This window comes from Daucus carota, chromosome 5 (assembly GCF_001625215.2).
Source record: "Daucus carota subsp. sativus chromosome 5, DH1 v3.0, whole genome shotgun sequence".
In the NCBI taxonomy this organism is placed as follows: domain Eukaryota; kingdom Viridiplantae; phylum Streptophyta; class Magnoliopsida; order Apiales; family Apiaceae; genus Daucus; species Daucus carota.
This window is the reverse complement of record NC_030385.2, coordinates 46,009,757-46,022,652: the sequence shown is the minus strand read 5'-3', so window position 1 is coordinate 46,022,652 and position 12,896 is coordinate 46,009,757. Positions and strand designations below refer to the sequence as shown.

Below are 12,896 nucleotides of genomic sequence, written 5' to 3'. Positions count from 1 at the left end.
ATTTTGGCTTCACTTTTTAAAAGTGTGGTGTGGCTCCCGTTAAATGTCACTAACGGGAGCCTAACGAGAGCCACATTTTAAAAAACGGACCAAAGTTTGGTCACTTTTTTGAGAATTTGAAACTCATTTTTATCTTTATATTCTTTCCAAATTCTCAGAATAGTGGCCAAATTTTGGTCTGCTTTTCAAAAATGTGGCTGCTGTTAGGCTCCCGTTAGTGACATTTAACGGGAGCCACACTTTTAAAAAGCGGAGCCAAAGTTTGGTCATCTTTTTGAGAATTTGAAACTCTGACTAATTTTTTAAAAATCGGTGTAAACTTTTGCCACAACTTTAAAGTTTACTCTAAAAATAATTATAATCTTACTAATAATTTAAATAGCAATAATAAATCATATATATAATATATCAATATCTGGATATGTATTAATTTTTAATTAAATCATTATAAACTGTCACATCAAATTTTGTATTCAATTTGATATTTCTGGTACCCATATCCTGTTAATTGCGCTGCATGATTTAGATCGAGACAGTTATAGTTTGAGCAATTAACACATGTTGTCATAAACAATTACAGTGATCAATCAAGTATGAAAACTTATCGAGATCCACGACTTCGCTGCTATATAAACCCTAAGCCATCGACAGAAAACTTCACACCAACTAGTCATGGCTTCTTTGCAGTACCTACCACTCAGAGCTGCCAATCTTCACACCAACGCCAACACTACTGACAAATCCTCCACCTCCCAATTGTTCTTGAACCACCAAAAACGCAACCGTTTCTTCTCGAAAAACCTGTCATGCAGAGCCGCAAAGGAGAGTGATGGTAGCCAAGAAGATGCTAGGAGCAAATCTAGAAGCTTCCAGAATGTGGAGGGAGGAAAGTTCGACAGGAGGGACATTCTGCTTGGTCTCGGAGGTCTGTATGGAACAACCGCCGTGAGTCAGGCGGCGTTCGCGGCTCCGGTGGACGCTACCAAGTGCGGCAATGCAGACACTTTGCCGACATGCACGAACATAAAAGATGCGAATTGCTGCCCTCCCCCGAATCCGAATATAACTGATTACGTACTTCCGGTTAATCAGCCCTTGCGGGTTAGGCCAGCAGCTCAGCTGGCGGATAACAAATATATAGAGAAGTATAACAAAGCGATGAAGATCATGCGATCTCTGCCGAAAGACCATCCTCATAGCTTCGCGCAGCAAGCGGCGATTCATTGCGCTTATTGCGACTCGGCTTATGAGATGGTGGGCTTTCCGAATGTGAAAATGGACGTGCATTTCTCGTGGTTGTTCTTCCCGTTTCATAGATGGTACTTGCATTTTTACGAGAAGATTTTGGGGAAATTGATCGGTGATCCTACTTTCGCGATTCCCTACTGGAACTGGGATTCGCCTGATGGGATGCCGATCCCGGCTATGTTTGCAGATCACAACTCTCCACTATTTGATAAGTTGCGAGATGATAATCATCAGCCGCCGCTTAAAATTGATCTAAACTATAGCAAGTCGACTCCGAGTCCTGTAGGTGACGAATTGATCCAGGCGAATTACAAAGTGATGTATAATCAGATGGTTTCGAGCAGCAAGACTCCTGAGCTGTTCTTCGGGGGAGCCTACCGCGGGGGAGAAGCGCAGGTGAAAGCGGCCGGGGCAATTGAGAACCAGCCGCATACTCAGCTGCACATATGGACCGGTGATCCCGAGCAGAAATATGGTGAGGACATGGGGAGATTCTTTTCGGCGGGTCGAGATCCGCTTTTCTATTCGCATCATGCGAATGTGGACCGAATGTGGAATATTTGGAAGACGCTCCCTGGTAAAAACCGCAAAGACATCGACGATCCGGACTGGTTGGATTCGGCTTTTCTGTTCTACGACGAGAATGAGAAGCTCGTGAGAGTCAAGGTCCGGGACTGTGTCGATACGAAGAAGATGGGGTATGTTTACCAGGACGTTCCTCTTCCGTGGCTCGGCTCTCGGCCTCCCCCGAAAGCTAAGGGTAAAGGCAAGGGCCGCGGAAACAAGGCAGGGGTCGCGAATGCAGCCGAAGCTCCTCAGGTCTTTCCGAATGCTAGTGAAGTCCTTCCCCAAGTATTGAACGGCCTAATCAAAGTCTCAATTCCCAGGCCGAAGAAGTCGAGGAGCCAGGAGGAGAAAGAGGACGCAGAGGAGATCCTCGTGATCGATGGAATTGAATACGATGGAAACGAGTACGTCAAATTTGATGTGTTTCTCAACGACGAAGATGAGGTTGAGAGCGGACCTAACAATGCAGAGTTTGCGGGATCATATTCAAATGTACCATCCATATCAAACAATAGAGTGAAAGTGTCCATGAGTTTGGGGATAACCGAGCTTCTGGAGGACGTTGGTGCCGATGACGACGACAATGTGGTGGTGGCCTTGGTTCCGAGAACCGGGAAAGGCAAAGTCACCATTGGCGGCGCCAAGATTATCATCTCTTCTTGAGTTGATGAGTTGTTTTTATCCTGTTTGAGCTTTGTGTTTTGAATAAGCACTGTTTTGTGTGTGAACAAGTACTACTTCAGTGTCTTTCCTGTGTTCAGTTTGAATTGCATGTGGTATCAATAAAAGTATCATTTTCTGTTCTTTACATGTTTATTTATATATTGATTATTGTAATCTTACCATTTCCGATTAGTTTATACTTTTTCTAGGATAAAGTTATTTGAACTTTTTTTACATATTTTTTCATGCATGCATGTTCAAGAGATTTGACTATATATCTGCAATTTAAATTGCATTTTTTTATAAATTATATTTAACTAAATAAAATTCGTGAAAAAGTTGTCCCTCTCAAGGGGAAGTACATAATAACAACTAAAGTTTACAACTAGAAATTTAGAAACATTTTTTTTTACCTGCAGAGGGTTGACACATGTAAGGTGGAGTGGTTTACGGGTTTGCACATGTTGGTTATCGTTTTATTATAATGTAATTGTATTTTGTAGTTTATTAAGAGGTGAGCTGTGTGGTCAAATGAAATATGACCTGCTACAATAATTAATTAGTCGTTAAATCGTTCGACCAAAGTGTAGTTAAGGGTGCCCAGCCGACGTGATTAATTTGGGCTGGTGAGCTTTTGGACAGTTTAAGACTGTAGGAGTACAATTCTAATCTAGTTAGTGATTTGCTTATATATGTACTTTGTTTTTAATTTTCGTACAAATTCTCTGCGGTATTTTAAAAGAACTTGGATATAATTAGGAAGGAATTAAGGTGATGGCATGCATGTACATGGGAGCCAGGGTTAGAATATTTTCAGACTTGCTGTATATAGCACATGACATTTAGATGAATCTTCACTAATTAACTTTTTTTTTTTTACAAAAAATTCACTTGCTCGTATCGATAAAACGCCAATACTCCGAGGAGTTTCTTTCGTTCAAAAAAATTTCTTTCACTAATTAACCTCTTAATTACATATAGCTATAGCTATGACTCTTCTTCAGCTCTTAATCCTCAGAGCTGCCTATCTTTACACAACTATTCTTGTAATTCTTTGCGGCATGATCTATATATGCTACGTTCCAAACAGTAGAGACAACATATTCCAGAATTAATTTAATGCAGTTGGACTCAACTATAGTAAAATATTGAGCTAATTACATGTAGCTACTATTCATCATATCATTTTAATCACTATTCCCTCTGTCCCTCCCATTTCTTTACAGTATATTTATTTTTAAAAATAAATTATTTACTTATGGAAAACATATGTTAATATAAATATTTTCCTAAAATTAATATTTATAATTTTATCAAAAAGAGAAATTTTGAAAATGATATATAGAAATATTTTTGTCATCTCATATTATGTGTAAAAATATATAATAATCAATAATTATTATTTTGAAATGAAGGGACTAATATTCTAATTGTATGAAAAACACTACCATATATATACAAATATATGGATAGTGTTTGTAAAAATTAGAGAGTATTATCAAAAAATAAGAAACCTTGGATAATGAAACGAACGTGGACTCCAAATCGTAACTGGACTAGATAGAAACCGGACCAGATATAACAGGCTTATAATATTTGAAAACATAATAATTGGAGACCAATTGGGCTCCTGCAGCTGGATCGAGATGCATTTCACATTACAGAGATGGACATGAATTTAAGTGGGCATTGCAGGGATAATATCATATAAAACGTGGACGAGATAGAAGAACAATACTCCCTCCGTCCCCCTCAATTGTTTACATTGGAGGGGGACACGGAGACCAAGACAATGTATGAAAAATGAGTAAAGTTAGATGAAAAATGAGTAAAGTGGTGGGACCCATCAATATTTAATAATAGATTTGAGATAGTGGAGGAAAGTAGTGGGTGTAATAGTAGTTTTTATTGTTAAATATGAGATAGTGGGAGGAAAATAGTGGGTGTAATGATGAAAAAACTTACTATTTATAGTAACGTAAAGAAATGAGAGTGACATCCCAAAATAGTAACCGTAAAAAAATGAGAGGGACAGAGGGAGTAAGAAAGAAAATTCATACTCTTCAAGCAGAAAATTGCAATCATACTGACAGCCAGTGTTGTAAAAAGCGGGAATCGGACTTAGTCGGTGAGGGCACCGTCCAGCGATTAATCGGATAATCGGAGATTAATCGGAGTGATTAATCGGATCATTAATCGTAATCAATTTAATATTATTTTTAAATTATATATATATATATATATATATATATATATATATTTATAAAATTATATATAGTATAAATTTATAATCATATAAAATCAAAAGAGTAATGATTTTTTATAACCCAAAACATGCCTTTATATACATATACAAGCCTAGTCATCTCATATATTTGATTCAATCTGCTAAGGAATATATATTGCAAATTTAAGTAATTAGAGTTTGGAAGTTAATATTAAAAGAGTGAAACGTAATAAAAACAAATTTAATTTATGTGTTTTGTCTTTCGGTGCCTTTTATTTTATTTAAAATTAAATTTAAAATTTTAAAATTTTTTCACTTTTTTTTAAATTTTTTTAAATTCACCGATTTTTGACCGATTTTTTCCGATTAATCCCGACTTTTGACCGATTAATCCCGATTTTCAGAAAAAACGATTTTTTCACCGATTAACGCTTAATCGAGACGGTGACCGACCGAACAACGATTAATCGGCGATTAATCCCGATTAATCGCCGACTTTTAGAACACTGCTGACAGCTCTATTTTTCTGCAAAGTTTTATATTCAATAAAACATGAATAGAATATCCATAATTTAATACTTACGTACAATATCTTTATTTTACACACACATATATATATATTCAGAAATTACTTTTATAATATCTTTTATCAACATTTTTACTGATACCACAATAATTTTTAACTGCACTTTGAAACAGATCATTAATTTATGCGTCCACAGACTCCACACCCAGTATACAAGCGAAGTAAATTATTACCGACATGATAGACATTCACATGTGATTTTATGGCATTTAAGATAAATACCGTACTATTTCTTGTGAAATTTGAAATTCAAATGGATCTCGGGTCCTTGCGCAAGGATACAGGCAACAATAAAAACTACATAGGAGGGACATCGCTACATAGGGGCCACAAGGGGCCATGGCCCCCCCTAGGGTTTCCATAATGTTATAATTTGTGTTATATAATTTTGAAAAAATTGTATTTTATCTACATATTTATATAAATATAAAAATTTGGCCCCCCTAAAAAAAATATCTGTTCGCTCCTAAAAAATATTTAACATTGTAAAATAACATTTTAATTCTTAGATTTCTCTAATTCATGTATTAGACCGAATTTAAAAATAAAAACAAACAAAAATATGGATATACATACAATTATACTATTTTTAAAAAAAGGTAGAATGTAATATGTGATAAAGTTAAACATCAATATGGTTCTTTTAAAAAAACAAGAATCTTTGGTGGAGGTCTCAGAAACTTATACCTCACTTCTCATTATCGTAAAATAGATTTAGTCCTCATGTATTATCAGTTTTTTAATTAATATTAATATTAATATTGATTTTACTCATCGTCAATTCAAATTTCATCATCCAAGTAACATTTTTACTTGTTTAAACTATAACTTGTCATCTTCTAAATAATCATATGTTGTTTTTGTAAGGTTAATAGGCATAATATGTAGTTTTTGAGGTATTGTTAAAATTTTACTTGCTTCTATTCATAATATAATTTCATTTAATGTGTATTAATTGCTAATTAAAGATTACAGTATAACTTAGAGTTATTATGATGAGTTTCCCGATCATTTTATACTTATATATATTTGAAGATAAATAGCTAAATATTTTAGTTGACACAATTATATATTTGATATCTTGATTTAAAAGAACGCAAAGTTTTACTATAATTTTTTTTTACTAGTACTTTTGTATTTATTTTATATTGAATATTTTATTGCGTTAACGAAAAATTTTAGTGTGCCGAAGAAATTTTTTTGGCCCCCCTTGTGGATGTTTGCTGGCTTCGTCCCTGATACTAACTTTGCAAGGTCCTTTTCACAATTCCTGGAGTGTGCAAGTGATGGAGAAGGAAGACGTGCTTTATGTGTGGACCAGTTACTAGAGCATAGCGGTTACTATTTAGGCTATTTCCTAATTTTACTGATTTGAAATGAAAATAATTCTACAACTCTAAACAAAAAGAAAATATATAATATATAATAAAATTGTTTTTTTAAACTTGACATAATAAAATTGTTAACTTTATGTATAAATAAATTTCTTTAAATAATATATATATCAAATATATTTTAGTTTTTACATAATAGATTGTAATTGTTCGATAAAAATAATATTATATATAACTTACAAATATTTTTTCAATTATATATTTGAAAATTTTATTTATATAATAAAATATTAATTTACTATATCAGATAATCGCAAATATATCAATGTATTTTATTTTATTATGTAGATATTAATTGTTCGATAGAAAATAATAATACATGTAAATTATAATTTATAAATATTATTCCCAACATATATATTTGAAAATACATGTTTTTCGATAAAATATTAATTTTTACTATTCAATCACAAACTCTGCTACTACTATTTCGAAATTAAAATATATTTTACAAGATATATAGCATTATTTTATTTGAAATTAGTTTAATAAAATTATTAACTCAGGATATTATATAAATTTATTTGAATAGTAAATATAAAATATATGATTTTATTTTAATTATTCAATAAAATATTACATGTAAAATATAATTTATGAATATTATTTTTAACTATATATTTGAAAATATGTTTATTCAATAAAATATTACTACTCTGATCGATTCACCTTTATATTACTACAATTTTTAGTTGATTATTAAGATTGATATTATTATAGTGAAAAATACTTACATTAAATCTATTTTAAATTTTTAGAAGTCGCCAAGAAAAATTTTATAAGAGGCGGATAATTTCTTACTTATAATTTAAGTTACTAAATTATTTATAATTTATTTTAGATGCATTATATATATATATATATATATATATATATATTCTTTTTTATGTTTAATAAAATATATACTTTAATATCTTCTAATTAAGATTTTATTGAGGTTTCTTTATTAAGAATTTTTTTCTAGACCAGTAAGATTAATTTGAATAATTTATCAATTATGTAAATAAAAAGAGCTCTTCCGAAGAAATAGAGGTATCGTTATCAAAAGAATCATTTATTTAAAAAAGAGGTTTTTTTTTCTTCCATCATAAGGGATTTTTTTTGAAAAAAAAGAGGTATCATATGAAAAAAAATCATTAATATTTACATATATACATATATATATATATATATATAGACACACACACATACATACATACATACATACATACACATATACATAATTTCATATTTAATACAATATATATTTTAATACATGTAAAATATAATTTAAAAATATCGTTTTGCAACTATATATTTGAAAATTTAAGGTTATCAATAAAATATTAATCTATAATGATTGATTAACATTTGCCCCCTAATTCTATTCAAACACAAAGACTTCTCCTATTATTTTAAAACAAGAAGAAACCATACAAGATATAATAAAAATATTTTTTTCAAACTCGATATAATAAATTTGCTAACTCCAAATATTAAATAAATTTATTTGAATAATAGATATAAAAAATTATTTTTTATATGGATTTTAATTGTGCAATAGAAAATAATATTACATGTAAAATATAATTTTTAATATAATATAAATTTACTTTACTACAATAACCCACATTTATCGTACCACAGTTATAATTTTTGTTGACACAATTATAAATTTGATTTCCTGACACAATTATAAATTTGATTTCCTGATTTAAAAGAACGCAAGCTCTACTATAATTTTTTTACTAGTATTTTTGTATTTATTTTATAATGAATATTTTACAGTGCTGATGAAAAAATTTAATGTATGGAAGAAATTTTTTTTGGCCCCCCTTACATATGTTTGCTGGCTTTGCTACATAGATTAATATTCCCACCTTTGGGTGAACGTGAACTGTGGAAGCGTTCACTTCGGAGTCCACTGTATAAAATTATGACATAGATTAGTTCGCTTAGTTTATGACATAGAATAGTGATAACATACATTAAAGCCGATGCGAGAGTAATTACTCTCTCCTCCTCATCCTTTTTTAGTTTTGACATTTGAGTTTGTACTCGTCAAATTGATCAAAGTTTAACTGAAATTTATTAATATTTTATCAATTAAAAAAAATATAAAAATATGTCATCGTAAACAACTTTTTATTTATTTTAGGATGTAATTTTCAGTTTTTTAAAATAATGAAAAAGTGAATTATAATTTTTGGTCAAAAAGTAGTCAATTTGACCGATAAAAATAGAAATATGACAACTAAATAGGGACGGAGGGAGTAAAAAATTTTTCTTGTTACAAAAATGAAAATCAAATTTATGTGTATCATAGTTAAGCTAAAAAAACTTCACTAATATTTTAAGAGAATCCATCACCTAAAGCTAATATTCTCACTTTAAAATTATGACATAAACTAGTTCGCTTAGTTTACGCTAAATTACAGTGCAATTCATCCATGTCATATAAGAAAAAAATATGAGAAATATCAGTAAACAGAATCAAACAAAGTTTCAGAAGAAATAAAGAAGCATCAAACAAGAGTAGGACCGCAAGAAACAGAAATTTCCCGTGAGTGAACAAGAACCATTTCAATTTGACAACCGTATCCTCCCAGAAAAGACATTACGACGTACCAATGTGATACACGGCCAACAATGTGATACATGCTCATTTTAAGTAAAAACTAAAAAGAAAACTGAGAAATATATAAAATTAGTACTCCTTCTATCTCATTTTAAACGTCATGTTTCGACTTTCAACGGTCAAATTGATCAATTTATGACGAAACATAAAAAACAAATTCGTTATTCTTTTAAAAAACTATAATTACATTTTATAGTATATCATATGTACTTTATAATGACATAATTTTTTTTACTTTTAAAAATTATACTATATGTATAAATCTTAATCAAAATTTAATCAATTTAACTATTCAAAAGTCAAACAAGACACTTAAAATGAGATGAGATGAAGGGAGTACAATTTTTTTAATAAAATGTGATGGGTTGATCTTTAATTGAAATGGACCTCTTTATTCATATAAATTATATCAATTATAACATCCAATCTCAATTATCATATCATTTTATGCCGCATTCAAACTAAAAATCATGTTAGAACTACAAGATTTCCATTACACAATAATGGTTTTTACAAGCACGTGGGAAAAGCTTGCTATATAACCCTAGGGCACTCGAAAGAAACTTCAAACGACTCTTCACATACCTAGAAGACTCTAAATAAACATTGTATTATGTTATAACATCTTAGCCATGGCCTCTCTTCAGTTACCAACCTGCACTTCACATTTTTACGCAAATTCTACCGCAGCCGAAAAATCCTCAGCCACCCGGTTTTTGTTAAACCGCCCAAACCGTAAACATATAAATTTTAGGAAAACATTGTCATGCAGAGCTGCCAAAGAACAAGAAGACGAGAACAAGGCGCGGAGCGAGTCTAAATTGGACCGGAGAGATGTGCTTGTAGGTCTGGGAGGCTTATACGGTTCAGCTGCGGTGCGTCAAGACGCGTTCGCCGCACCTGTGGACGCGACGAATTGTAGCACGGCAGGCACTTTGCCGAGCTGCACGAACGTGAAAGATCAAAAATGCTGCCCTCCCCCGAATCCGAACATAAGTGATTATGTTCTGCCCGAATACAGATCCTTGCGGACTAGGCCAGCGGCTCATTTGGCGAACAGGAAGTATGTTGAGAAGTATAATAAGGCGCTGAAAATTATGAGATCTCTGCCGAATGAACATCCGCATAGCTTCGCACAACAAGCTGCGATTCATTGCGCTTATTGTGACTCCGCTTACGAAATGGTTGGCTTCCCGAATGCGAAAATCGACGTCCATTTCAGCTGGCTGTTCTTCCCGTTTCACAGATGGTACTTGTACTTTTACGAGAGAATATTGGGAAAACTCATCGGGGATCCGGATTTTGCGATACCGTATTGGAACTGGGATGCGAAGGCCGGGGTCTCGGTTCCTGACATGTTCAACAATCGGGACTCTCCGCTCTATGATAAACTACGGAATGACGATAGCCAATTAAAGATGGATCTCAACTACGATTATAAGGATGCGGCGAACTATGTAAGTCCTGTCGGCAAGCAACTTATCGAATCGAATAAGAGTTTGATGTATACATCGATGGTGAGTGCGAGGACTCCTACATTGTTCTTTGGACAAGTCTACCGTGGGGGAGATGCTCAGATTAATGGACCTGGGACGATAGAGAGACAACCACATACCGCGGTGCACGTACTAATGGGGGACCGAAACCAAATTAATGGAGAGGACATGGGACGATTCTATTCGGCTGGTCGAGACCCAATCTTCTATTCTCATCATGCGAATGTGGATAGATTGTGGAATATTTGGAAGCGCCTCCCGGGCAAAAATCGCAAAGATTTCGATCAGACTGATTATTTGGACTCGGCTTTTCTGTTCTATGATGAGAACGAGAAGCTGGTGAGAGTCAAGATTCGAGACTGTCTTGATTCTTCGAAGCTGGGATACGATTACGAGAAAGTTCCTCTCGAATGGCTCAACTCTCGGGCACCACGGAAGGCACCTCGAAAGAAGGCCGGGGTGGCGAATGCTGCGGAAGTCTTCCCCAAAGCGGACGAGGTCTTTCCCAAAGTGCTGGACGGTTTGATTAAAGTGACCGTTCCAAGGCCTAAGAAGTCGAGGAGCAAAGAGGAAAAGGAGGACGCGGAGGAGATATTGGTGATAGATGGAATTGAGTATGATGGAAACGAGTATGTTAAATTTGATGTTTATATCAATGACGAAGATGAGATTGAGAGCGGACCTAACAATGCAGAGTTTGCTGGAACGTTTTCAAATGTACCTTCCGTATCTAAGTTAAGAACAAAAGCTTCTCTTACTTTCGGGATTAATGAGCTTCTGGAAGATTTGGATGCTGATGGTGACGAAACTCTGGTGGTGGCTTTGGTTCCGAGAACCGGCAAAGGTAAAGTTACCATTGGCGGAGCTAGGATTATCATCTCTTCTGAGTGACTCCATCTATGACTTATCTAAGCTAGCAGCTAATAAAAACAAGTCCTACATGTATTGAGTGCTTTGTATTCCTGGTTAGTTTGAGCTCTATCTCGGTTTTTCGAGCTATTGAATAAATGTCATAATTTTTTTACTGAGTGACATAAAATTGTTAATCCTAAAGCATCTTAGAGATCTTTTTAGAGTACAATTAAGAGAACAAATTAATGAGCATAATTATAAACAGCTGCAGAACATAAAACATACTACATTCGTCTCAAATTACATGTTACTTTCAGTTTTCTAGAAGTCAAATCGACCAATTTTTAACTAAATATTCAAATGTATATATTTTTGTTATTTTAAAAAATAAAATTAAAATAGGCTAGTCGTACTTTGCAATGGTATCCCATTTTTATTTTTTCTAATTATATAATACATAAAAATTTCAGTCAAAATATAATCAATTTGACTCGTTAAAAGAAACAAGTATACCGAGACGAGACGAGACGAGACGGGGGAGTATAACAAGGATCTAATATTACTAAGCGAGTTAACTGAGTTAACTGGTTTGAATGCAAGAAACGCTTTGATGAGGGGACTACTATTCTACTGTGAATACCGACAATAATCCTCTGCCGAATTGAGGCTGTTCTGGGGTAGAGATTACTTGTCATGAGGTCTATTGTCTATTTCCCTTCACAATTGGTACATGCATATCTGATGAGCCAATAATACAAGAATTTGCTGGACTCTTAACGTTACCTGCAACTTGTAACCACGCCCTATATTCCACATGTCTGGCTATGATTGTGCTGGAGCTGGATTATGATTAAATATTAATGCATTATAAGTTTTTAGAAAATTTCCATAGAGTTATAGTTCATATCCTTCTTAAGTGTTTGAACATTTGCAAGTTTCACACTACTTATGACCTAAATGCCGCTTGAAATCACTCTCACTCATAAATAACATCTTAATCTGATGGAATCTCTCTAGCTTCTCTTTTGGATGCATGATCCAGGGTTAAGAAATATAATTACGCCAAAGATTTCAGTTCAACAGGCTGTGCATGTCAGAATTAATCTAGAAGTTGGATGTGCAATCAATTGAAAATGTTCTTTTAGAATTTTTTGATTCACATAAGCACATAAGAACATGTATTTCATTTCAAATGACATGATTTGAGGTGTCATTTCAAATTCTCAACTTTATACTGGTATTTGAA

General features: G+C 33.2%; 2 protein-coding genes across 2 annotated transcripts; both read left to right on the top strand.

The window, feature by feature from the left end:
- Positions 1-649: 649 nt before the first annotated feature.
- LOC108220626 (polyphenol oxidase, chloroplastic) lies at positions 650-2,619 on the top strand. Its single transcript, XM_017394440.2, has one exon. The coding sequence runs from the start codon at positions 673-675 to the stop codon at positions 2,476-2,478; it is 1,806 nt and encodes a 601-aa protein (XP_017249929.1). The 5' UTR covers positions 650-672; the 3' UTR covers positions 2,479-2,619.
- A 7,146-nt stretch (positions 2,620-9,765) lies between these two features.
- LOC108223815 (polyphenol oxidase I, chloroplastic) lies at positions 9,766-11,822 on the top strand. The gene has a single exon (XM_017398240.2). The coding sequence runs from the start codon at positions 9,935-9,937 to the stop codon at positions 11,687-11,689; it is 1,755 nt and encodes a 584-aa protein (XP_017253729.1). The 5' UTR covers positions 9,766-9,934; the 3' UTR covers positions 11,690-11,822.
- Positions 11,823-12,896: the final 1,074 nt, after the last annotated feature.